Raw genomic sequence first — 21,518 nt, forward strand, 5'->3', positions numbered from 1 at the left:
CATTATTGGCAAGTCCCATCTTCTAGCTGAGATGGTGATAGTGTTGACTGTTTCTCCTTCCACAGATGCTGCCCAACCTGCTGACTTTTTCCCAGCATTTTCTGCTGTTATTTCAGATTTCCAGCATCTGCAGCTTCCTTTGATTTCCGTCGGTGGTTAACAGGAGCCATCCCTGTTGTAACTTGCAGTTGAATCTGAAGTCTCTCCAGTATTTGATGCATAGCCAAGACCACTGTCCTCTGACAACTGAGCTGCCAATTAACTTACTTATTACAACACAGAAGGAGGCCATTCAGCCCAACAGCTCTATGCTAGCTCCCAGTAGAGCAATCCGATGAGTCCCATCCCTCCTCATTTCTTCCCTGTATCCCTGTAGATTGGCAATGCTGACTCACCAAACCTTAGGAGAATTGCTCCTAAGCTTGGAGGATCTGGGACCACATTAACCATCTCTCTACTATCATTTAGCCCACCCTTTGGTCTGAGCCTGATGGTACTTGTGGGGAGAGTTGGCACACTTGGCTGGACTCTTCTCCCATCGACAGGCAAAGGTCGACCCCTCTGAACCAGATTGGGATCCAGTCAGTTTCCAAAGATACAAGGGCAAAGATCAAAGCCACCCCCCGGTACAGTAACATTGTTGTAAACCAAAGCTCACTCTGTCCTCTTGGAGGTAACAGATTCCAAGGAACTATTTTGAAGAGTAGAGAGTCTGTCCGAGCCAAAGGTCACTAAATGTAAATCGCTCCTCGTCTCAGTCCGAAATGGTCTACCTCTTAGAGACTGTGATTTCTGCTTCTGGACTCCTTAGCCAGGAGAAACGTCCTCCCTGCATTCACCTTATCAAGGCCTGTAATAAACGTAACATTCAGTGAGGTGACCCCTCGCTTCTCCCAAACTCCAGGGAATACAGACCTGGACAATTCGAATTCTCTTCCTTCGGCAAACCCTTCATCCCAGGAACCCTTCCCTCAGAGGGTGGTGAACCTTTGGAATTCTCCCCGTGTCTCTCTCCCCAGCTCACTCCCCCTCCTCCCTCTCCCCCCTCCTCCATCCCTCCCTCTCTCTCTCCCCCCTCCTCCCTCTCCTCCCTCCTCCCTCTCCCACCTCCTCCCTCTCCCCCCTCCTCCCTCTCCCCCCTCCTCCTTCCCGCCCTCTCTCTCTCCCCCCTCCTCCCTCTCCCCCTCTCTCTCCCCCTCTCCCTCCCCCCTCTCTCTCTCCCCTCTCCCTCCCCCTCTCTCTCTCCCCCTCTCCCTCACCCCCCTCCTCCTCCTCCCTCTCCCCCTCCCTCTCCCCTCTCCCCCCTCCTCCATCCCTCCCTCTCTCCCCCTCTCTTCCCCCTCTCTCTCTCCCCAGCTCACTCCCCCTCCTCTCTCTCCCCCCTCTCTCTCCCCCCTCTCTCTCCCCCCTCTCCCTCTCCCTGTCTCCCTTCTCCCCCTCCCCCTCTCTTTTCTCCTTCTCCCTCCATCTCTCTCTCCCCATCTCATCACATGTATGGCTTCCAGATTAAGCAATTGTAAGGAGGGAGATTTAACAGTTCATTTTGACATCTGTTTCCTATTGTTTGGGTGACTAACATTTGATGAAAAAGTAAAGAGAACGATTGAGCTGCTTCTGGGTGTGGAAAGTGTATCTGTAAATCATTAAATTCTCATGGATCAATAGAGAAAATAATCCGAAGTGCTGATGGAATGCTGGCCTCCGTATCCCGAGAGCAGGAGTGGTCGGGGGAGAGAGTGGGCTGCAGCTTCCCAGTCCTGGTTAGACTGCGGGTGGGGAAGAATGGGTAGAGGGGGGTATATTGCCCCTGGAGGGAGTATGAGGTAGATTTACCAGGATGCTATCAGCACTCAAAGGGTCACTCCAAGCACTCCGAGAGAGAATGCACAAATCAGACGTGTTGTATCAAATGTGAGCGGAGTTGGTTGATGTTTTTGAGATATTATCAAGAACTGCTGGGATAGAGAGAGGGGAGTGGAAAAAAACAATTGGAATTCTTGGGGAATCTGGGACAATAAAGTAGGATGGAGTGAAGTTAGGAAACCTTCCTGTATGAAAAGGTTGCTGGAAGTTTGGAACTGCCTACCAAGTGCCTGGAGACACGAGACTGCAGATGCTGGAATCAGGAGCAAAATACAAACTGCTGGAGGAACCCAGCAGGTCAGGCAGCATCCGTGCAGGGAAATGGGTAGTCGACATCTTGACTGAAAGAGGGGAGGTGGCCAGTATAAAGATGTGACACGGGACTCTGCAGATGCTGAAATCTAGAGCAACACACACAAAATGCTGGAGGAATTTCAGCAGGTCAGGCAGCATCTATGGAGGGAAATGAACAGTCGACTGTTCGAGTCAAGACCCTTCATCAGGACTGGAAAGGAAGAGGGCAGAAGCCAGAATAAGAAGGTAGGGGGAGGGGAGGAGCACACGCAAGCAGGGGATAGGTGAGTCCAGGTGAGGGGGGAAGGTAGGTGGGTGGGGGAGGGGGGATGAAAGGGAGTGATGTGAGAAGCTGAGGGGTGATGGGTGGAAGAGACAAAGGGCTGAAGAAGAAGGAATCCAGTAGGAGAGGACAGTGGACCATGGTTACTGCCATGCCAAAAACTCCGGTTAGACCACACTTAGAGTACTGTGTCCATTTCTGGTCACCTCATTATAGGAAGGATGTGGAAGCGTTGGAAAGGGTGCAGAGGAGATTTACCAGGATGCTGCCTGGTTTAGAGAGTATGGATTATGAGGAGAGACTAAGGGAGCGAGGGCTTTACTCTTTGGAGAGGAGGAGGATGAGAGGAGACATGATAGAGGTGTACAAAATACCAAGAGGAATAGATAGAGTGGACAGCCAGTGCCTCTTTCCCAGGGCACCAATGCTCAATACAAGAGGGCATGGCTTTAAAGTAATGGGTGGGAAGTTCAAGGGAGATACCAGAGGGAGGTTTTTTACCCAGAGAGTGGTTGGGGCATGGAATGCGCTGCCTGGGGCAGTGGTGGAGGCAGGTACATTGGTCAAATTCAAGAGATTACTAGATAAGCATATGGAGGAATTTAAAATAGAGGAATATGTGGGAGGAAGGGGTTAGATAGTCTCAGGCGAGGCTTAAAGGTCGGCACAACATTGTGGGCCGAAGGGCCTGTATTGTGCTGTACTGTTCCATGAATCTATGAATGAAGGGAAGGAAATGGTGGGAAGGGGTGGAGCACGAGCTGGCAAGCGATAGGTATGACGGAAGAGGGGAGAGTGGAAGTAGCGACAGAGACTAGAAGGTGATAGGTGGAGGTGAGAAGGGGCTGCAGATGATGAGAGAGGAAGGGGGAGCAGGGAACCAAATAAGGGAGGTGGGGAGGGCAGGTGGGAACAGTGGGGGAGGGGACAAAATGCCTGGTCAGCTGTTAATTTTCATTACGTAAAGATGTTGGGAAGCACGGTGAACTGATGTAGGTCACAGGTCACCTACTATCTCATCAAAAGCAGCAAGGCTGAATGGCCTTACTGTGCCTGTACCAGTCTTGTTTTTGCTTTGCTGGCATGGAAGGAAACGCTCTGAGGTCCCCCTGGTGGTTCAGTACAGAACTGCAGTGTGTGGTCATGAACCAAACCTCAAGAAGGACTCAACACCCCTCCTGTCGTTCCCATGCCAACCAGGGTTGGTGTTCACAGGTAGCCTGTCAGGGATGGTGGGGAAGAATGTCCTGGGCTTGTCCTGTCCCTGATCCCTATGAGACCTTCCTATGTACAGATAGTGGGCTGAGGGTGAGTTCGAACACCTACAGTAGACCTGCTGGTGATAATAGACCATAAGATACATGAGCAGAATTAGGCCATTCAGCCCATCGAGTCTGCTCCACCATTCAATCATGGCTGAATTTTTTTAACACCATTCTCCTGCCTTCTCCCTGTAACCCTTAACCCCCTTACTAATCAAGAACCTATCAATCTCTGCCTTAAATACACCCAATGACTTGGCCTCCACAGCCCTCTGTGGCAACGAATTCCACAGATTCACCACTCTCTGGCTGAAGAAATTCCTCCTCATCTTAGTTTTAAAGGGACGTCCCTTTATTCTGAGGCTGTACCCTCGAATCCTAGACTCTCTAACCAATGGAAACGTCCTCTCCATGTCCACTCTATCCAGGCCTTACAGTATCCGGTAGGTTTCAACAAGATCTCCCCCACCCCCTCCAACATCCTTCTGAACTCCATCGAGTACAGGCCCAGAGACATCAAACGCTCAAATACAAGCCCAGAGACATCAACCTGCTGACTTTTCACTGACTTCTAGATCATTTATGGACCCCTAGCTTACCCATCCCAGAAAGAGGTAGAGTTTTGTCTCATTTTCAGAACTGTCAGCCTTCAGAAGGAAAGCCAGATTGAATCCTGGTCAGGATTCAAACCCACAACTTTCAGGCCAGCAGACCAGCTCTCAAGTAACCGGTAAAGCGGAACAAGAGGGGACATTCTGGAAATAACTCCCACACTGTTCAACATTCAAGCGGAGTATTCACTGTGCATCTCCTTTGTAATTTGTAATGTTTAAAAAATATCCAACTTTAATTGCAATCTCATTGCAACTTAAATCTCGTGCCTACCTTTGGTGGACACCACAATCAGTAGGGATAGGAATGGCCCCTTTTCATTACACTGGGGAAATCTGCCACAGTGCTCTATATCATGAAGAGTTTTGATGGTTTACTCCGCTGCCTAATGAGAGGTTGCCCGCAAGGCATTGGCCGAAAGAGGTCGACAGGAGACATATTGAGAAATTTATTTAGGGAGAGATTTGTTTAGAGGGGGAATGCCTGACTGGAAGCAGAGAGTCCTGAACAATTTAAAGAGGCAGCGATAAGAAGTTAAAGGGTTTTGGGTAAGGATATGGGTACAGTCACATGGTAGTCACATTCCATTGATAGTTGGGACCAAAGATCACCACAACAGCTGGAGAATTTAAATTTAATTAAACGAAATAAATCTGGATTGGAGGGTTAGTTACGGTGAAGGGAACTGCTGAAACTTTGGAGAAACCCACCAGGTTCTTGAGTACTGTATTACTTCTGACAGAAGGCCCAGACTCTGTTAACCTGGAATCTCTCTCCGCCAATACTGCGTCTTCTGCCAAGTATTTGGGTCATTTCTGGCGGTTCTGAACCCTGAGGGAAACTTCTCGAGGGCATTGCCTGTCGCCAGCTGCTTTATCGCAGCACCAATTTCAACCCTTGAGGCGGCTTCTTGAGGTGACTTCGACAGCAACCTGTACAAAGCAGAGGCAGGGTCGCCATGGGAGGACAGAACAGCAGGATGAAGCCATGGAGCTTCTCAATCCTGCGCCATTACCCTGTAAGATCATGGCTGATTCTCCACCTTGTCCACCTTCCCACCTAACGACCCTATCCTTCAACTCAGTAACCTGAAATGACAACTGTTTCTGATGCTGCTTGATCTTCGGAGTGTTGCAGTGCTTCCTGTTTTATCCTCTGATTCTTTACTATCTCCATCTTGGATATCCTTAGCAGCTGCACATCCACAGGTCTCTGGGAGAGAGAATTCCAAAGGTTCACAAACCACTGACTGCGGACATTTTTTCCGAAATCCTGTGCTCCCTGATTCCAGCCTTTCCACCCGTGGGAAATAACTCCCCGGAATCTCCTACCAATCCTCTTCGGAATCTCACAGTTCAATGTGAGATTCAATGCCATTCTTCTCAACTCCAGTGAATATTGGTCCCTCCAACTTTGTGCATCATTGCTTTCCAAGTCATACGTCCAGTTGGAATCCTGGAACTCCCTGCCTATTGTCAAGGGAGCACCAGCATCACAATGGGAGGAGGAAGCCCACCCACCCACGATGTTATGATGGGCAGTACGTGGGCTGAGCAAACTGGAACAGAGGCGTTCAAATGTCTGAAGCTTCAGTTGATGCAGTGTCACTCTGCACGCCATTATCCCACTCAATATCTCAAACCTGAAGAGCTTCAACGAAATGAAATCCCCTGCAATGTCCTTTATCTTTTTATAATTTAAAAAAAAACTTAATTTATAAAAATGTTATCAGACTCTTGAACAGACCTCTCACATGCTAAAGGTGAACTCTTGATCTCCTAACAAACTATCTGCTAGAGGGACTCAGCAGGTCTTGCAGCATCTGTGGGAGGAAAAGAATTGTCAGGAGAGATATCTTTATTAGTCACATGTACATCGAAACGCACAGTGAAATACATCTTTTTGCTTAGTGATTTGGGGGGCAGCTCGCAAGTGCCGCCACGCTTCCGGCGCCAACATAGCACGCCCACAACTTCCTAACCAGTACGTCTTTGGAATGTGGGAGGAAACCGGAGCACCCGGGGGAAACACACGCAGACACAGGGAGAACGTACAAACTCCTTACAGGCAGCGGCCGGATTTGAACCCGGGTCGCTGGCGCTGTAAAGTGTTAAGCTAACCACTACACTACCGTGCCTGACGTAGAGTTTCAACCCCAAACGTCGACAATTCCTTCCCTCCCCCCAGGTGCTGCTCGACCCGCTGAGTTCCTTCAACAGATTGTTTGTTGCTCCGGGTTCCAGTATCTGCAGTCTTCATGTGTATCTCTTGATCTCCCAATCTACCTCGTCATGGCCCTTGCACCTTATTGTCTGCCGGCACTGCACTTTCTCTGTAACTACAACACTATATTCTACATTCTGTTTTCTTTTTACTACCTCATTGTACTAATGTCTGGTATGATCTGTCTGGATGGCACACAAACAAAAGTTTTGCACTGTATCTCGGTACATAAGAATCAGGTTTATTATCACTGACTTAATATGTCATGAATTTAGTTGTTTTGCAGCAGCAGTATGGTGCAAGGCATAAAATTACTATAAATTACAAAATAAATGATTAGTGCAAAAAAAGGAACAACGAGGCAGTGTTCATGGGTTTATGGATCATTCAGAAATCTGATGGCGGAGGGGAAGAAGCTGTTCCTGAATCATTGAGTGTGGGTCTTCAGGCTCCTGTACCTCTTCCCCGATGGTAGTCACGAGAAGAGGGCATGTCCCGGGTGGTGGGGGTCCTTTGTGATGGGTGCCGCCTTCTTGAGGCGCCGCCTCTTGAAGGTGTCATCTTATAGTTGGTGGGGGGGGGGGGGGGGTGCGGGTGACAATAATAAACCAATACCAATACAATCAGTACATCCCTTTCTTTATATCCACTGTGCCATCAAACCAATACATCCCATGTACAATGCATCAAATCCACTTGTGTTTCCTGCTTCTGTGAAGTGTTCGAGAGGCTGTTGCACGGGACAGTGTCTAGTGGCAACAGAACCATAGGCTGTGGTCTTAGCCCTCAGTTGGCTATGGCTGCACTGAGCTTCTACACCCTGGAATTTTTTTATTTCAAAAATAAACTTTATTCATAGTAAAATATATATATACGTAAAGAATAAACACAGAGCAAAACTCCTTACATTCTTGGTGTCACTTGGTCGGTACATTCAGTCGTGTTAACAGTTTTTTTAACCATCGCACCATTGCCACTCATGTGGCCCCCTGGGGCGATGCACCCTTTCATTGCTTAAGGGCCTTCCCCACCAGATGCAGCCCCCTCAATGTCCAGTAGCGGGAGGATCCTAGGCTGTGGTGCTTCCCCCACACACACAGCCTTTGCATTGGCTGCAACAAGCTTCAGTGCATCTCCTGCAGCCTGCAACGTGCCCCTTATTGCATCCTGTTGACTATATGGATGTGAATGCTGGCAGTGTGATGGTGTTTGTTTCTTCTACCCAGTGTGGTTGGGTAAATGGATGGATGAACCGAGTGACTCTAGGAAAGTATCGTTCAAACCGGTGCAGTAAGTGAGGTTGTATGCCCGCTTTTCTCTTTCAGAGGGTGAACCCATCGAAGCAATAGCCAAATTCGACTACGCTGGGAGGTCTGCTCGAGAGCTGTCATTTAAGAAAGGAGCTTCGTTGCTTCTGTATCACCGAGCTTCAGAGGACTGGTGGGAGGGGCGGCATAATGGGGTTGATGGCCTTGTACCCCACCAGTACATCGTGGTGCAAGACACGTAAGTGATGTCTCTTCTTTAACCATGTGCTCCCCTTATTAGAACATAGAACACTACAGGCCCTTCGGCCCACAATGTTGTGCTGACATTTTATCCTGCTCTAAGATCTATCTAACCCTTCCCTCCCACATAGCCCCCTATTTTTCTATCATTCATGACAGAAAAGCATATTGATTGAAAAGCAGTTACCCATCACACGCATACGAACATACAACTTAGGTGCAGGAGTAGGCCACTCGGCCCTTCGAGGTCTGTTCCGCCACAATGAGATTGTAGTTGATCTGATCTTTATTAGTCACATATCCATCGAAACATACAGTGAAATGCACCTTTTGCGTAGAGTGTTCTGGGGGCAGCCCGCAAGTGTTGCCACGCTTCTGGCGCCAACGTAGCATGCCCAACAACTTCCTAACCCGTACGTCTGTGGAATGTGGGAGGAAACCGGAGCACCCGGAGGAAACCCACGCAGACACAGGGAGAACGTACAAACTCCTTACAGACAGCGGCCGGAATTGAACCCGGGTCGCTGGCGCTGTAATAGCGTCACGCTAACTGTACACTACCGTGCCTGTGGTAACCTCAGCTCTCCATTCCCATCTTTCTGCTGTAACCTTTAACCCTCTTTCTTATGTAGAATCTATCCACAGTTCCCTTGAAAATATTCAAAGACTCAGCTTCCACCGCCCTTCTACAGAGAGTTCCAAAGGTTTTGGAACACACCCACACTGTCGAGACCTCCCCAGTTCTGTTTTGATTAAGCCCCCCTCACCCTTACAAACTCCAGAGCTGGGCTGTCCATTGATTTCCTTGAAAGATTTTTTGAGGAGGTAACCAAGAAGATTGACAAGGGCAGGGAGCTAGATGTTGCCTACGTGGACCTTAGAAAGGCCTGTGTGGTTGACTGGTCTGTAAGGTTAGATCACATGGGATCCAGGGTGAGCTAGCCAATTGGGTACAAAATTGGATTGGTGGAAGGAGACAGAGGGTGGGAGTGGAGGGGTGTTTTTCAGATTGGAGGCCTGTGACCAGTGGTGTGCCGCAGGGATCGGGGTTAGGTCCCCTGCTGTTGATCGTGTTCATTACTGATTTGGATGAGACTGTGGATGGCATGGTTAGTAAGTTCATGGATGAGATCAAAACCGGTGGTGTGGCGGACAGTGAAGAAGATTGTCTAAGGTGCCAATTGATCAACTGGGGCCAAGGAAAAGCCAGAAGGAATTTAGCTCAGACAAGTCTGAAGTGATGCATTTTGGGAAACTAAACCAGGGCAGGACATACACAGTGAATGGCAGGGCCCTGGGGAGTGTGATAGAACAGATAGGTCTCAGGGTACAAGTAAATAGTTCCCTGACAGTGGCGACACAGACAGAGTGGTGAAGAAGGCGTATAGCACACTTGCCTTCATCGGTCAGGACAAGAGTTGGGACGTCACGTTACAGGCATGTTACGTTGGTGACACACTACACATGGAGTATTGTGTGCAGTTCTGGTGTACATTACTATAAAAAGGATGTGATTAAGCTGGAGAGGGTGCAGAAGAGATTCACAAGGACATTGCCGGGACTGGAGGGCTTGAGTTAGGAGGAGAGGCTGGATAGGCTGGGACTGTTTTCCCTGGAGTGAAGGAGGCTGAGGGGTGACTCTATAGAGGTTTATAAAGTCATGAGGGACGTAGATAAGATGGATGGGCACAGTCTTTTTCCCCAGGGTAGGGGAGCCCAAAACTAGTGGGCACAGGTTTAAGGTGAGAGGGGAAAATTTAAAGGGGCAAGTTTTTCCACACAGAGGTTAGTTTGTATGCGGAACGAGATGCCAAAGGAAGTGGTGGACGCAGGAACAATCACAATGTTTAAAGGACATTTGGACAGGTACATGGATAGGAAAGGTTTAGAGGGATATATGCCAAACGCAGGCAAATGGGACTAGCTCATATAGGCACCTTGGTTGGCATGGACAAGTTGGGCTGAAGGGCCTGTTTCCATGCTGTATAACTCAATACCCAACTGTTCCAAGTATTAGTCCAGTAAACCTTCTCTGAACTTCTTCCAACACATTTATGTCCTTAAATAAGAGGACCAATACTGTACAGATTACTCCAGATGTGGTTTCATTAATACCCTAAGTAATTAAAGCACTCAACCAACTTTGTTCTAATTTGCAGAAGCAATCTGATATGAACATGGAATTACATAGAGATTAAAAGCAAGGATACAACTGTGTGGACCTTGATACTAAACTTGTGCGACAGCTGTGGTGTAAATTTCAGAGACAACATGGTTGGCATGGATGAGTTGGGGCGGAGACTGTTCCCATGCTGTCTACCTCTGTGACTAACTCCACTTCCCTGGCCCCTAGCACTTGGTTCTCCTGTAGAACAGAAGTCTACCAATCTCAGCCAAGGAATTACCTAGGGACTCTGAATCCACAGCTCTCTGGGCTAGAGAGTTCCAAACATTCAAGAACCTCGGGCGGGAAGAAATTCCTTCCCGTCTCATTCTTAAATGGCTGACCCCAACCCTGGCATTTTTAACTCTGACCCCACACAGACATAGTAACCTCTTCGGAGGCTGGCACGACGCCTGTAACTTTTCCGCTTGTGAAGCCTCTTGGCTGTGCTTTCTTTCAGGGATGACGCCTTCTCCGACACGCTGAGCCAGAAAGCCGACAGTGAAGCCAGCAGTGGGGCCGCCACGGAAGACAAGTTGTCCTCAAAGAATGACATCAGCTCTCCAACTGACCGCATTCCAGATGTTTACGCAGCAAGGTCAGAATCTGTTCCCTCGGCGTTTCACCCACTCGTTTGTATATTGTTTCTTTCACAAGGAACTTTTCAGTGTAGTGTTGTATCTAGCGATGAAAGTAACTTAAATTTCTTACTGATATGGTTGTACTGGTAAACAAAGCCTATTAACCTGTTCCTGCTGCAACCCCTTGCTCTAACAGCTAACTTTCACCCTTTGTTGTACCTTACTAAGTAGGTGAAGGTAAAACTGCAGCTATACTTACAGAACATCGGATATAGAACACTACAACACGGTACAGGCCCTTCAGCCCACAATGTTGTGCCGACATTTTATCCTGCTCTAAGATCTATCTAACCCTTCCCTCCCACATAGCCCCCTATTTTTCTATCATTCATGTGTATATCTCAGATGTCCCTAATGTATCTGCCCCCACAATCTCTGCAGGCAGTGCGTTCCACGCACCCACCACTCTCTGTGTAAAAAAACTTACCCCTGACATCCCCCTTATACCTTCCTCCAATCACCTTAAAATTACGCCCCCTCGTGTTAACCATTGTCGCCCTGGGAAAAAGTCTCTGACTGTCCACTCGATCTATGCCTCTTATCATCTTGTACACCTCTATCAAGTCACCTGTCATCCTCCCTCTCTCCAAAGAGAAAAGCCCTAGCTCACTCAACCTATCCTCATAAGACATTTTTATTAATCCTTTCACGGAACTTGCATTAATTGAGGGTGAGGGGCGACCTGACAGGGGTATATAAGATCATGAGGGGCATAGACAGGGTGAAGGCACATAGTCTTTTTCCCAGGGAGGGGGTGCTAAAAACAAGACGGCGTAGGTTTAAGATCAGAGGTGAGAGATTTAAAAGGGACACAAGGGGCAGCTCCTTCACGCAAAGGGTGGGGCGTATTTGGAATGAGCTGCCAGAAATAGTGGCTGAGGCCGGCACATCAGCAATGTTTAAAAGCCGTCTGGATAAGTACATGGATAGGAGAGGTTTAGAGGGCTCTGGGCCAAACACGGGGAAATGGGACTCAGCCACTGGCCGACACAGTCGGCATGGACGAGTTGGACCAAAGGGCCTGTTTCCGTGCTGTGTGACTCTACAACTCCAATTGGCTTTAAACCATTTTGAGCCGTTTCAGAAACAACCTGGAAAGACAAGTAAGGCCGGCTAGTACACTTTAAAAGCCAGGCTACGGCAACTTGTTTTACTGGACGAGTGTTCCAGCAGCCTGGGTTAATGATCCAGAGTATTGAGTTCAAGCCCCACCACAGTAGCTGTTGTTAATTAAATAAGTCAGGAGTTGAAAAAAAACTTGTGTTTGTTTTCATATTCATACTCAGGATGTGGGCTGAATTAGCCAGCATTTATTACCCATTCCTAATTGCCCTTGAGGGGGTGGGCAGTGATCCACCTTATTGAAATGTCACAATATTGGTAATGGTTTATTATTGTCACTTGTACAGTGAAAAACTTGTCTTGCATACCGACCGTACAGGTCAATTCAATACACAGTGCAGTTACATTGAGTTAGTACAGAATGCATTGAGGTAGTACAGGGTAAAAACAGTAACAGTACAGAGTAATGTGTCACAGCTGCAGAGAAGGTGCAGCACAATAAGGTGCAAGGTCACAACAAGGTAGATCGTGAGGTCAGAGTCCATCTCATCATATAAGGGAACCGTTCAATAGTCTTATCACAGTGGGATAGAAGCTGTCCTTGAGCCTGGTGGTACGTGCCCTCAGGCTCCTGTATCTTCTGCCTGATGGAAAAGGAGAGAAGAGAGAATGACCCGGGTGGGTGGGGTCTTTGATTATGCTGGCTGCTTCACCAAGGCAGCGAGAGGTAAAGACAGAGTCCATGGAGGAGAGGCTGGTTTCCACAATATCAGTATTGGTGACCATGAAACTACTAGATTTTACTCAGTGGACTTTTAGGGAAAGAAATCTGCCCTCTTAACCCAGTTCTAAGTTAGGACACCACAGTGGAGCTGTTACCTCACAGCTCCAATGATCTGGGTTCAATCCTGACCTCCATTGCTGTCTGTATGGAGTTTGCACGTTATCCCTATGACCACATAGGCTTCCTCTGGGTGCTCCCACAAAAAAACTTGCATCTAAAGCACCTTTAAAGCCTCAGGACTCCCTGAAGACAACTTGCGTGAAGTGTAATCATTGTTGTAGTAATCTACAGATTTGCCAGTGCTGCCAGGGAGGGTTTAAACTAGATTAGCAGGGAGGTGGGATCCTAAACAGCAGGGAGGCAAATGAGAGGCTGAAAGTGATACAGAAGTCAGCGACGGCAAGTTGAATGGGCAAGACAGGCAGAAGCGCGGCAGGGAGCAAAGAAAGTCTGTGGGGTTAAGTTGCATTTACTTCAATGCAAGAGGTCTAGCAGGTAAGGCCAAAAAACTCAGGGAGTGAATAGGTGTGTGAGTTGGTGAGTTAATTGGCCGCTGTAAATTGTCCCTAGTGTTCAGGTGAGTATAGAATCTGAGAGGAGCTGATGCGAATAAAATGGGACTAGTGTAAATGGGTGCTTAATAGTCAGCACGGCCTTGGTGGGCCGAAGGGCCTGCTTCCGTGCTGTATGACTGTGTATGTGACTGCAGAGAGTAGTGTGGTTGACTCTTTAACCACCCTGTTCAAAGGCGACTAGGGATGGGCAGTAAATGTTGTTTTGCAATGACGCCCATATCCCATGTGCAAGTTTGAAAAAAGACTGGAATCAAAGCTGGAAAATTCCACTTGGGATGAGTCCATTATTACTGCGGAGGAGGAGCTGAGGGCAAACAGCATCAGGCCTGGTTTCTATTGTGGGTGCAGTTTGGATACTAAAATCCTGTTTGTAAATATATTAAAACTGATATTCCTGCCAATATGCTTAACATTGAACATCAGTGAGAAACGTTCTAGCAATCTTTAGCTTTTGTTCTCCAGTGCGGGACCATTGTAATCATTTTTGTTTTTAAGTGAGATGGATTTTCCTCGACGGTTATCCAAAAGAACCGTTTGTCCCCAGAGACAGTGTTGGATGTAGAAAGTTGTCCTCGGGAGCAGCCTATGTAGAGGTCGCCTTGTACCTGCTACACCTTTTCTCCACTTCTGAAATATCTCTGTCTTGAATATATTTAATGACTTGGCCTTCACTGCCTCCAAGGGTAGAAAGTTCCATGGGTTCACCATCCTCTGGGTGAAGTTCTTCCTGAACTCAGTTCTAAATGGCAAACCTCGTATCCTGAGGTTGTGACCCGTTCTTGTGGACTCTCCAGCTGTCAGGGACATCCTCGCCGTATCTAGTCTGTCAGTGACTAGATCCCAGGGGTGGTAGTGGAGGCAAATACAATAGAGGAATTTAAGAAACTTTTAGATAGGCACATGAATGTGCAGAGAATGGAAGGATATGGACATTGTGTAGGCAGAAGGGATTAGTTAAGCATTTAATTACTAGTTTAATTATTTTGGCACAACATCGTGGGCCTGTTCCTGTGCTGTATTGTTCTACGTCCTCTGAGACCTTAATACAACCACACTCCGAAGTGAAAGCAGAGTACAACAGAGACTGCTAATAGATTACATCTTTAGCCCAGCCAACTGAGGGAAAATCTCAACCCAAACATCGTCTCATTGAATTCTTTCCCTTGTTGTTCTATGTGGATGAGAAGTACCATCTCTATCCTGTTGACTGTTGTTTGTGATATGATTTGGATGAAAATGTAGGTGGGCTGATTCGTAAGTTTGTAGATGCCACAAAAATTGGTGGTGTTTTGGACAGTGCAGAAGACTGTCAAAGGATACAGCAGGATATGGACCAGTTGGAAATATGGGCAGAGAAATGGCAGATGGAGTTTAATCCGGACAAGTTTGAGGTGCTGCACTTTGGGAGATCATATGGAAAGGGACAGTACACAGTTAATGGCAGGACCCTTAACTGCATTGATATACAGAGGAATCTTGGAGTCCAAGTCCATAGCTCCCTGAAAGTGGCAACGCAAGTAGACAGGGTGCAAAAGGAGATGTAAGGCAGGAGAAACAAAGGGCTGCAGATGCTGGAATTTGGATGAAAAACACGATGATGCTGGAGGAACTCAGCAGGCCAGGCAGCATCCGTGGGGAAAAGCAGGCGGTCAACGTTTCAGGTCAGGACTGAAGATTGGAAAAGGGGAAGCCCAGTAAATAGGAGGGAAAAGCAGAGCAGTGATAGGTGGACAGAAGAGGGGAGGCGGGGTGAGCACAAGGTGGTGATAGGCAGGTATGGGGGAGGAGGGGAGAGCAGATCCACCGGGGGATGGGTCAAAGGTAAGAATAGAGAGGGAAAAAAGTAGGAAAAAAAAGGGTCTAGGAAAGGGAAGAAGAGAAGCATGGGGTGGGGAGGGGGGGTGTGGGGAAGGGGGGTGGGGATTATCTGAAGTGGGAGAATTCAGTGTTCATGCCATTAGGCTGCAAGGTTCCAAGGTGGAAAATGAGGTGCTGTTCCTCCAGTTTGCACTTAGAATTCTCCTGGCAGTGGAGGAGGCCGAGGACTGACATATCAGTGATAGTGTGGGAGGGGGAGTTGAAGTGACTGGCAACGGGGAGATGCAGATCGCAGTTACAGACAGAGCGCAAGTGTTCTGCGAAACGGTCACTTAGTCTGCGTTTGGTCTCAGGAATGTAGATGTAAGGCATTCTTGCCTACATCAGTTGGGGCACTGAGTATAAAAATCAGGAAGTCACGCAGCAACTGTATAAAAACTTTGGTTAGGCCACCTTTGGAGTATTGTGTGCAATTGTGATCACCGCATTATAGGAAGGATATGGAGACTTTGGAGAGGGTGCAGAAGAGATTCACTAGGATGTTGCTTGGATTAGAGAGTATTAGCTATAGGGAGGGGTGGCCTGATGGAAGTTTATAACATTATGAGTGGCATAGACAGGGTAGATAGTCGGAGTCTCTTTCCCGGGGTGTAAGTGTAAAATGCTAGAGGGCATAGCTTTAAGGTGAGAGGGGGAATGTTTAAAGGAGATTTACAAGGCAAGTTTTTTTACACAGAGTGTGGCGGGTGTCTGGAACGTGCTGCCAGGGGTGGTGGTGGAAGCAGATACGATAGCAACGTTTAAGAGGCATTTAGACAGGCACATGAACAGGCAGGGAGTAGAGGGATATGGACCACGTGCAGGCAGATGGGATTAAATTGGTATCATGGACATCGTGGGCCGAAGGGCCTGTTCCTGTGCTGTACTGTTCTCTGTTCTGTGAACCTTTTACCTCCTTAGGACATCACAAAGTGTTTCCCAGCCAATGACCTGTTTAGAAGCCAGGTTGGCATTGCAGACCAGTCAAACACTTTGGTGCATGTGCAAAGAAGAGAGAAGTAGCCTACCTTTTCTTTCCTTTCTCTTTGCTCAGGCAGAAGAAGAGGTCAGAGCTCCCAGCCAGCAGGCGCCCGTTGAGAACCAGTGACGGCCACTGTACGGTGCACCCGATGCATGGCTTAGTAAGTAGCTCAGGGGAGAGTAGCCCGTTGGTCACGCCTTCCCACGCCACCTCCCGCCTTTTCCTCCAGAATCGCAGCGTCACGGTTGACAGTCCAGAGCGCCGCCATCGAGGGGGTATTTCCAACATTAGCCGTCACGAGGGTGTCAAAAAGATTGAGAGTCCGCCAATCAGAAGGTCTACATCCTCGGGTCAATACACCAGCTTCAGTGAGCATAAACCTCTGGACCCCGAAACAATTGCTCAGGTCCGTGCATGACTTTTTTCTTTCTTCTGCATTGATGTTTTAACTTTTTCGGTGTTAAAGCATCAGCCATTTCCACAACTCACTGCAACGTTTCCTGAACCTTTGCTATTCAAAGCCACCTTTGTTTTCAGATCTGTCCTGATTCATTTGTTCTGTGTATTTCAGTTGATCAGTCACTGGTTTTTGCCTAATGGAATCAAGAAAAAAAAACACAGGATGGGCACAGAGGAGGTTATTTGGTCCATCGAGTCTGTGTTAGCTTCTATCAGTCCTGTTCCCCTGCTCTTTCCCCGATTCCCTGCAAATTATTCTCTCTCATATACTCTCATCCTTCCTATATGATTTACCTCTCATTTAGGAAGGATGTGGAGGCTTTGGAGAGGGTTCAGAAGAGGGTTGCCAGGATGGCTGCCTGGATAAGAGGGTACATGCTATAAGGAGAGGTTGGACAAAGCATTGGAGGCTTGAGGGGAGGCCTGATAGAAGTTTATAAGATTATGAGAAGCATAGATAGGGTAGACAGCTAGTATCTTTTTCCCAGGGTAGAAACATTTAATACTAGAGGGCATGCATTTTTACTACTAGAGGCAGTTAGACAGGCGCATGAGTTTAATACTAGAGGGCGTGGTGTGAGGGAGTAAGTTCAATGGAGATATGTGGGGCAAGTTTTTTACACAGAGAATGGTGGGTGCCTGAAATGCGCTGCCAGGGGTGGTGGTGGAGGTAGATACGATAGAGGCGTTTAAGAGGCTCTTAGATGGGCACAGGAATGTGCAGAGAATGGAGGGATATGGAGAGGCTCTTAGATGGGCACAGGAATGTGCAGAGAATGGAGGGATATGGACCATGTGCAGACAGAAGGGATTAGGTGTCATTAGCTGAATTAGTTCAACACAACATCGTGGGCCTGTCCTCTGCCCTTCTATGTTCCATGTCCTATGTCCAATTCTCTTTTGAAGGTTGTGATTGACACTGTTTCCTCTATACCTACAGACAATGAATCCCAAATCCAGCTACTATGATTAAAACAGATTTCCCTACATCCACTCTGTTCCTTTTGACCAATCTTTGTACCAAAGGTTACTGGACAGTAATTAGCTGTTGTTTGCTATCCTGTGGTATAGCAGGGCCATGCTAGCACTAAGATTCTCCAGTTGATACAATTTTAGCTAACTGCTGCCACCATTTCTAGAGATATGGCAAAGAATATTCCACCTCTGCAATAGCAAATTAATTTATATAGTGTGATAGAATCAAGTAGATAGCTCAAGGCGCTTCGCAGGGGTCTAGTCAAACCAAATTTGGCCCAGAGCCTCATTAAGAGAGATATGACCAAAAACTTAGGCAAAGAAACAAAATGTCATGCTTTTCTGATGCTCCAAAATGCTTTACAGCCATTGAACAAGTGTGGTTATGTTGCAATATAGGAAATGCAGACTCCAATTTGTGCACAGCAAGCTCCCACAACAGGCAACGTGGGAATGATCGGGTAATCTGTTTCTGTTGATGGAGGGTTTTTGGTCACCTCTTTTAATGTGGTGATTGAGGGATAAGCATTGACCCATAACACCAACCTCCACCACCACCCGCCCCCCCACCACCATTCTTCAAAACAGTGCTACCACAGCCACTTTGAGTCCATGGGTTTTAATTCTGCTGGCAACCTTATGTGTGACACTTTAACAAAGGCCTTTTGATAGCCTAAATACTCAACATCAACTACATTGCCCAAATCAACCCTCTCTATTACCTCTTCAAAAATTTCAACCAAGTCAGGTAAGCATGATTTGCATCTAACAACCCATGCTGACCTTCCTTTATTGACCCAGACTTGTTCAAGTGAGGGTCCCTGATTATTGTTTCTCATGACTTCCCTGCCACTGAAGTAAAACTGGTCGGTCACCAAAACTCATTTGTGGCACGACCCCACATGTTCCAGGTCATGGGCAGTACCTCTGTAAATTGTACCCCTCAGCATCCAAAGACATATTCCATTTGGACCTGGTGACTTACCTACCTGAACACAGCCAGCCATTCGAGTTCCTCCACTTTAGCCTTTTCAGTATCTCATTCACCATCTCCTCCACTATGACTTTGGCGGCTTCTTCTTTCTTGGTAAAGACAGATGAAAGGTTATCATTAAACATCCCTACCATGCCCAAGCCCTCTACTTCCACTTGTCAATCTCCCTAATTAGCCCCCCACCCCATGCTGCCTGTCTATTCCATATAAACTTTAGAAAGTTATTATAACTTTCACAAAAACAGCTTGACAAGAGACCATCTAGATAATTTATGTTTGGCCTACTGATGACTACAGCTTTGTTTGATCTTATTTAAGATATTCAGCCAAGATAAATACCAGAGCTGTGAATAGAAGCTGAAATTTTAAATGCATTTTTGAAAAAGAATTTACTTGTTTACTAGGAAGCTGTCCGGAAATTACTTGATCTGGGCTTGGTGTTACGATTGTTTAATATATTTTCCACAGTGTGATATGAACACAAGCACTTGTACCAAACTGATGGGCAAGATTCCTTCCCTCAGTTAATTCAGTCCACATAACTGTTTGTTTTATTTTATCAGAACTGATGTGAAGGCCACCATTCTCATCTGGAAAAACTTGGTTCTTTACCAAGTACCCGTCCCTTCCCACAGATTTTGAGAGCCAGCCCTTCCTCATAGCAACCACATCTTCCCACATATTTGTTTTATATTTAGTTTGTATACATGTGTGATTAATTATAATGGTTATTCTAGGCCATATCATATCTCATATGACTTCCTTATTAATTATCTAGAGCAAGGAAATTCACTGCCAGTATTGAGGTGGATAGGATATAATGGTGATAGAAATGTCCACACTCCTCCAATTCAGGTGCCTTGCATGCCCTTCCCAGTTTTAAACTTGGTACCACTGGTAGTTCTGCTTCCTACTCTCCTAAGTTATACATTCCTTATTTCTGTCACTCTTCTTTTGAGGTGCTTCTTAAAGCCCATCTCTCTAAGTCACCTACAATCTCCTGCTGCGGCTGAGTGTCCAATTTTACTCAATGGCATTCCAGGATGTTACAGTTGCTTTATAAATGCAGGCTATTGTTGGAGAGTGACCCAGAGCTTCGCATTTCCAGTTGGAGGGTGCTTAAGAGGTTTCAGTGTGCAAATTAGTTGACTATGGTTGAAGTCTTGGAAATTTTCACCCTCCGACACGGTGTCACAAGCAAATGCTCTGCAGAATTTATCTTCTGGTAATATAAAAAGCAGATAAAATTAATCTCTGAAAGTTGCCTCTTCAAGAAGAAGGAAAATGTGTTTTTGTTTCAAAGTCAAAGTCGAGCTTGTTATCGTATGCACAAGTACATGTGTGCGCAGGTGCAATGAAAAACTTGCTTTGTGCCTGTGATGCTGCTGAAAGTATCAGATAAGCAGCATTCACAAGAAAAAACATAAATTATACACAATTTTTACAAGAAGGAACACAGCTAGAACAAAGCAAAAACAAAGTCCATTGTAGTGCAAAGTGGTCATAGTATTGCTCTACTGAGGTATTCATTAGGGTGTGCAGGTTGGTTCAAGAATCAAACGGTTGAAGCGAAGTAGCTGTCCTTGAACCTGGTGGTGTGGGACTTAAGGTTTCTGTACCTCCTGCCTGATAGTAGCTGTGAGGTATGGCCTGGATGGTGGGAATCTTTGATGTTGCCTTCTTGAGGCACCGCCTCCTGTCGATACTACCGATGGTGGGGAGGGATGTGCCCGTGATGTATTGGGCAGAGTCCACTACCCTCTGCAGCTTCTTATGTTCCTGCGCATTCGAATTGCCGGACCAGACCGTGATGCAACCAGAAAGTATCCTGACTTGCTTGTGTGTTTGTTTCCCCAGCAGGACATCGAAGAGACAATGAACACGGCACTGAATGAGCTGCGGGAGCTGGAGCGCCAAAGCACGGCCAAGCACGCGCCAGACGTGGTCCTCGACACGCTGGAGCAGAAGAAAAGCAGCCTGGCCTCGGACTCTCGGAGTCCCCACCACGCCACGGCGTTGCCCAAGAGCACCGAGCCGTCCATTCGGCGGAGCACCAGTTCTTCCAGCGACCCTGTGAGCACTTTCAAGCCCGTCCTGTCGCCTCGGATGGGGGTGCAGCTCAAGCCCCCTGCCCTTCGGCCCAAACCTGTGGTTTTACCCAAAACCAATCCCAGCGTCGGACCACCTCCAACAGTTCAGTCCTCCACAGACAAATCCTGCACCATGTAAAGTATGTTAGCCCAGCTCACGGGCTGGTATTGATATCATTCTTTGGATCAACAACACTGGCAAGGATAAAGCCAGGAATATTGATATTTTAATGTTTATAATTGGAGATGTATTCTTTCAGTGTTAGAATATATGTCTCAGTAGTAAATTAACAGGGCATTTGAATTCCATCTCAAACTGGACTGTTTAAATGTGCAACTTACCAATTTTAACAAGACTTGAATCCAATGCTGCAACAGTTGACTTTTTTTTAAACTAAAAAGAGAAGTTAAGGGAACATCAAGGTTTCCTCCATCTTCTCTTCAGGCCGATTATTTAAACAAGGAGGGGAATTGCTTAATGCTTTTCTTCTCCTCTTTGCTGAGATTTGATGGGAAAAGACTCATTGTTAAAGCTTTGCGTTTGTTAATGATTTCCTTCCCACACTCTATTAACATTCCTTTGGCCTTGCTGATGGATTTGCGTTGGGGGAAAGCACTGCTTCGCCATGGAATGAGCCACAAGATAACCACTCGATGAGCTGCTGCCACGTTGTCCGTAAGCGGGTGATTTTGGGAATACGCTGACACCATCGCCTCTCCTGTTCCCTCTGTCTCCTGCACAAGCTGTTGATTTAAAACCCTACGATTGCATTGCAAAGAAAGTCGATTGTCTGGTTTACATTGGAACCAGGGCCTCCTCTCGTCAAGGGAAGGTGTGCCCTCTTGTCTTGCCAATGCCTTCAGGTCTACTGCAGATGCTGGAAATCTGA

At 47.0% G+C, this 21,518-nt stretch overlaps 1 protein-coding gene and 1 long non-coding RNA gene across 6 annotated transcripts in view; one reads left to right on the top strand and one right to left on the bottom strand.

The window, feature by feature from the left end:
* The window catches only part of srgap1a (SLIT-ROBO Rho GTPase activating protein 1a), a 230,373-nt gene extending 209,396 nt beyond the window's left edge, over positions 1-20,977 (top strand). The window contains exons 19-22 of one of the 4 annotated variants that reach the window (XM_052030040.1): positions 7,863-8,043; positions 10,670-10,807; positions 16,183-16,516; positions 20,396-20,977. In XM_052030040.1, coding sequence (XP_051886000.1) covers positions 7,863-8,043; positions 10,670-10,807; positions 16,183-16,516; positions 20,396-20,767 — 1,025 coding nt within the window. In that variant the 3' untranslated portion in view covers positions 20,768-20,977. The remainder of the gene's footprint in view (positions 1-7,862; positions 8,044-10,669; positions 10,808-16,182; positions 16,517-20,395) is intronic. The other 3 variants (XM_052030041.1, XM_052030042.1, XM_052030043.1) reach the window with 3 other exon arrangements.
* On the bottom strand, positions 16,538-21,090 carry LOC127578263 (uncharacterized). Of its 2 annotated transcripts, none has more exons than XR_007957502.1 (3): positions 20,971-21,090; positions 18,534-18,627; positions 16,538-16,703 (listed from the first exon to the last, which is right to left on the bottom strand). It is a non-coding gene; the product is annotated as an uncharacterized LOC127578263 (long non-coding RNA). The 2 variants fall into 2 exon arrangements; XR_007957503.1 differs by having other exon boundaries at positions 18,530-18,627.
* Positions 21,091-21,518: the final 428 nt, after the last annotated feature.

The sequence above is a fragment of the Pristis pectinata genome, chromosome 15 (genome assembly GCF_009764475.1).
Source record: "Pristis pectinata isolate sPriPec2 chromosome 15, sPriPec2.1.pri, whole genome shotgun sequence".
Taxonomy (NCBI): domain Eukaryota; kingdom Metazoa; phylum Chordata; class Chondrichthyes; order Rhinopristiformes; family Pristidae; genus Pristis; species Pristis pectinata.